The sequence below is a fragment of the Nipponia nippon genome, unplaced genomic scaffold (assembly GCF_047370975.1).
Source record: "Nipponia nippon isolate SJK-2023a ecotype South Korea unplaced genomic scaffold, ASM4737097v1 scaffold_4, whole genome shotgun sequence".
NCBI lineage: Eukaryota > Metazoa > Chordata > Aves > Pelecaniformes > Threskiornithidae > Nipponia > Nipponia nippon.
The window spans coordinates 76,427,961-76,433,324 of record NW_028262358.1 but is presented as its reverse complement, the minus strand read 5'-3'; the positions used below and the strand labels follow the sequence as shown (position 1 = coordinate 76,433,324).

Genomic DNA, 5,364 nt, shown 5'->3' with positions numbered 1-5,364 from the left:
GCCAGCGGATGCGCCGCCGCGCGCCCCCCCCCCCCGCAAGGCATGCTGGGAATTGTAGTCCTCGAGGGCCGCGCCGCTCGCCGCGCCCGGCGCGGCCGCCCGCCGTCCGAACTACAGATCCCGGCGTACGCGGGAGGTGTGGCGCGGCCGCCGTGAGAGCTGGCTTCTCGGGCCCGCCCGCCAGGCAGGCGGCGCGATGGGCCGGGCGCAGGCTGCTGCGGCGGCGGCAGCGCGGAGGCTGCGGGGGGGGCGGTCCGGGTCTTCCCGCAGGTTTCCCCCTCCCTCCTCGGGGCCCGCAGTGAGTCCCCTTCTCTCGTCCAGGGAAGGAGCGGGGTCGTAGGGAGGTGGGGCCCCAGGCGGTGCGGGCGGCCCCGGGAGGCCGCGCCGTGAGGCGACCCCGGGGCGGCTTGGCTGAGCCGGGCCCTCGGTGAGGCCGAGGCGGTAGCAGGATCATAGACAGGCAACGGCGGTGCGGTTCAGTCAGCGCAGCAGCAACCTAACCGACTTTTTTAAAACCAAAGAAGGTTTTAACAACGCATGGCAATAATAATGCATTACTCCCGGCTGCAACTTCTCACCTGTGGCCCTTAAAGAGTGCAGAAAGGAAGGATTGCTGTTCATGGCGGGTGGGAACCCCAGGTAGGTTAGGTTGGTATATCAGCCAGAAACATAACCTCGGTCTCGGTGTAAGAAAATAAGCAATGATTTTTGCAACAGCATTGTCGATGGACGTGAATGAAACTCTGCACATCAAGATCAAGGAAAAAGGCAATGCCACAATAGGGATCTGAAGCGGTGAGAGCCAAGATGAAAAGACGGGGTAGGAAATGCTGTATATGTAAGGTGTTAGGCAAAAGGAATCAGCCAGGTACAAACGTAGGCTGGAGCAGATGCCTACCAAAAGCTCTGCATTGAAAACAAAGTCTAGGTTATTGACCCAAGCTGCAAGCAAGGTGGCAATGTTGTCTGTAGTAGCATTAAAGCTTTTAAAAGTTCTTGAATTTTCACAAATGATACGCATTTAATAGCAGTATAACCAACTGGCCCAGATTTTATATCCTCATAGCTTACAAAGATTAGGAGTTTGTTCACGTTTCATTCATAAAGGATAGGAAAGGAAAATTGTGTTTACAGAATAATTAAAAAAAAAGTTATTTTAGTAACTTGAAGAGAGAGAGAAAGAGCAAAAGAGAAGGGGAGAAGGGGAGCTGATGGAATTGTTCCCTTCCAAGACATAAAGTCTTTGATTCTTCAGTACCTGGTTCAAGTAGATGGTGTGTTACGGTAAAAGAAATGTTGCCAAAAGAACTGGAGTGTTTACCTTCTTGATGCACCTAGGACATCAGTGAATAGATATTATATTAACCTGTGGCTAATATTTCTAAATGACTCTATCGTAGAGGTCTTCCAGATTTTTTTTATCTGTTAGCAGTACCCCTCCCATGATTAAATACATATGTAATTTTCCTTCCTTCCTTCCTTATGAAAGAGTTCTGGTGACACTCCATTACTATCCAGCTAGAATAAGACTGTAGGAAAGCTAGCTATACTTTTTTCTAAAAATCTGTGTCTAGGCAGTAGGTAAAATGGCAGGTAAAATGCCCACAGATCACATCGGAGAGACTCAAAGCTAACATCCGGCAAGTTTGGTTAGCAGTTGTCTACGTTAATAAAAAGATAACCAGAAAGCAGAGATGAACCCAAGGTACAAAAATAGCCCATCCACATAACCAGTATGCTGTAGGTGGTTTGCTTGGTAACTTTTCTGTAAATTTCCTGCTCATCACTCCTCCAGTATTATCTCTCCCCCTTCCTAGTGCACCTTCTATACTTCCTTTCATTCTGCTAATAGCTGCCAACTATTCACTTTATAATTATAAACAGAAATTAAGCTGACAGAGTTTTACGAAGTGGGAGTGAAAAGGAGCCTTACCTGAATTATACTAGTTATTAAACTGGTCTTGCAACAAGGCAAGAAAAAACTCATTAATTCTACTGGGATTACATATGCACGCATCTGGATAAGCTTTTGTTTGTTACACAACCTATGCTACCACATCTGACTGCAAATGTGAAAATACAGCAGAGCACTGGTATTGTCTTAAGTGTAATATATTGTCTGCCTCCTGGCCAAGCCTGGTTTCATTATCTATTCCAAAGAAACTAAAGAAGCGCCTAATACTGTATGTTTGTGTAGTAGTTGGTGAGCCTGTGATGAATCAAGAGTATAATTTATTCTCACGCTGGGTAGATACTAAGAGTGAGGCGTAAGTTGAATAGTTTTCTCACGGCATACCATCTTAGCACCACTGTTCTGTCTGCCTTTCCTAACAGAGATAACTGGTGGTGGAGAGCCCTATGGAGGCAAGCTGCAGGGAGTGAATGTTTTAGTGCCCAATAGCATCGGTAAGTACGGAGTTTACAGTGATTTGGTGAGGTCTCCCATCTCTGGTTTTTTTCACTGAGGTCAAATACAAATCCTCTGACCTGGGAGACAAAGGGGAAGATGCCCTGCTTCATGACTAGCCCCCCCCCCTTACATCATGTAAAAGCATACATGCCACACTGGCTAATGAGGCAAAGAGAAAGAAGGGGAAAAATCAGAGTCTTGTGAGCATCCTTGTTTCCTTCCAACCCCCAGAAAATGCATTTGTTTATTTTGAATTGTGTTTCGGGTGCTTTTTGCGATCCATGAGACTGAGTGTAACTACAGAGTTACACTATCTGTAGTTGTTTCTGCTTGCTAGAAAGGTTCTTCTCTCAGGACAAAGGTGAGCATAAATTCAGAAAAGAAAGTTTTAATTCTGTTTCTGACATGAACTTTGGACCAAATTTCAAATCTGGAGGGAGAGAGGTCAGCTGTGTTTGTAGGTCCAAAGATTAGATGCAAGAAATCAAGCGTTTAGAGTAACAACCAAGAGATTAGGTACATGAGGATTTGTTACTACACATTATTTATTCAACTATGACACAAAGATTTTCTGGCATAACTTCAAGTGGCTGTATGAATACTAGAGCCTCATAGCATGAACCTACAGAAGCAGGTATTAATGGATGATTAATTCTTAAATTTGGTATAGTAATACCTCTCAAGTAGTTTTTTGTTTGTTTCTTTGCTTTTAAAAGAAAAAGCCACATTTAACTGGAAGGGAAACCAAATCTCTCCATTATCCAGTTAGGACTCTCCAGCCTTCTGACAAGTGCCCAGGTTAACACATTTTAGTCAACACAGGCATATTTTGTTAAAACTTGTGGGGAATGCTGACTCAGGATAAGGCAAAATCCACAAGGCATTGAACTGATTGTGCAATGCTTTATGTGGAAACACGACTTCCTGATCCCTGCATTAGCTGCCAGTGCTTTGAAACATGGTGTTGCAATATCTGCATTGTGTACTTATCTGCCAGATAAAAATATTAAGCTTATAAATATAATTTGTAATATCCACATTTTTATATATATATATATATATATATTTATGTTCTGATTTAACTATTGTATTCAATTCCTCTTCTCTCGTTTTACACAATATTATCCCTTTCAACAAGGGATGATTCTCATACACGCTTCTAGATTCCTTAATGTTTAAAATGTCATCCATCACCTCACGGCATTCATTTCTACTGTGAACTCCTTGTTCCGAGAGATGATGAGTGGTGCCCATGTAGCTGGAAAACGGCAGTGAATTTCTAACACACTGAGCTGTTTGAGCAGACTGAAATGCAAGCTGTGAACAGATAGTGAAAATGGCTGTAAGTCCGTAAGTTTGGGAAAGTTCATGCAGCTTTATTAATCTGAAGCTTTATAAGCAATGTAGACTATTAATAGCATATTTGATTGGCTCGAAATAGATGAGCTTAATATCAAGTTTACCCCAGAGTGTTTTGACATAATCCCAGGAAAATGGCTTTTGATGGAAACCGTGTTGATGAAAACTAGCCACAAAATCCATTTTTGTAGAGTAGGCTGAATGGTCAGTTCTATATCAAAAGTATGTTTATGTTTGAGAGCCAAAGATGTTTCCCACGGTGGGAATATCTTGGAGCCTTGCAGGCAGGTAAACCCAGCCCTCCTTCTGCAGAAACTCAGAGAGGGTCTGGCAGAGACCCAGAGACCCTTGGACACACACATCCCCGTAGAGTTCGGCACATCAGGATGTCTAAAAGGAGTGCAGTCCATACCACTAGAGGCCAGAGGGGGCCTCTGGAGGGGTTTTATTATACCCCGGATTTTTATTCCTGTTAAAGACCACCTATACTTTTGGCTAGCAGGCAGACTAATAATGCAGCTGGGTTGAACAAGTTGCAATGTCACATCTTTGGGGGTGAGCAAAGGGACAAGGTACAGGGAATGAGGTATACAAACGTACCGCAGAATGGATCTGTATCTGTAGCAGGACATTAACCGTGCTAATCTGCAGAAGTATACTTGAAAGTCCTGTTCGTTTAGGTTAACACCAAAACGTGGTTTTGCCAAGTGCTTACAGCCAATGGAGATTCAGTTCCCGGGGTGTGCAATACACGGTATGGTGGCATTTCAGAGTTTGCCAGTGTATAGAAGGCTCATAGCATTGCAGAGGGTTTATTCAGTTAGGTAGAAGATGTCAGTAATAGACCCAAATGGGAAGTTTTTCTATGCTGCCTTGGATAACAAGGTTAAGAAAAAAACAGTGACAATTTAAATAAATCAGATGTTTTTGCTGAAGATTATGCTGTCATTTTCTCCAATTATTCTTGACATTTCACCCATCCGTATTGTGATCTGAGTTAATAATGGAAGAAAAAATGGCTCTTGTTGCCTTGTTTATTCTTTGTTCTCAAGGAGATAAGCTGTTTATAAAGATAAGTTGTTTGTTATTTAAATCACTTTTACTGAAGTTGTTTGTTTCCTTGTTTGAGTTTCTAAAAATATTGCAACAATTGTGATGCATCTTTGAGACGTCTATTCAATTCACTATGATTTGTACTGGAATTCATTCCTAAATGGGCACAGGTGTTGATAGCTGTAACATGCTGGAATGAGGCGAATCCAATAAATGCTCAATAAAGGAAAGATGAAAGAAAATGCACTGAAACAGCTCTTTTAAGATGTGATAAATTGGCACTTTAGTTCACTACTTAATTAGGTACTGAATAGCACTGAAGATGTGTCTGGAGCAACTACATATTTTAAAACAGCTGAACATGTTAGAACGTAACTTTAATCACCATTAATATTTTCAGTATCAAAAATATTATTTTAAAAATTAGCAGTACTATTTAGGATATAATCAGCTTTTGTTTGCAAGCAGTTCTATAGTGCCCTGATGCAACATTTTGCTATACTCCTTAAAAAAAAAGTTGAATAGTAGTCTGTGAAAATGGC

General features: G+C 42.4%; 1 protein-coding gene across 1 annotated transcript in view; it reads left to right on the top strand.

Moving 5' to 3' along the window:
• The first annotated feature begins 136 nt into the window (after window positions 1-136).
• The window catches only part of AFG1L (AFG1 like ATPase), a 74,269-nt gene continuing 69,041 nt past the window's right edge, over window positions 137-5,364 (top strand). Inside the window, exons 1-2 of the mRNA XM_087773556.1 lie at window positions 137-820; window positions 2,335-2,406. Of these exons, the coding sequence (XP_087629682.1) occupies window positions 808-820; window positions 2,335-2,406 (85 nt within the window). The 5' untranslated portion in view covers window positions 137-807. The remainder of the gene's footprint in view (window positions 821-2,334; window positions 2,407-5,364) is intronic.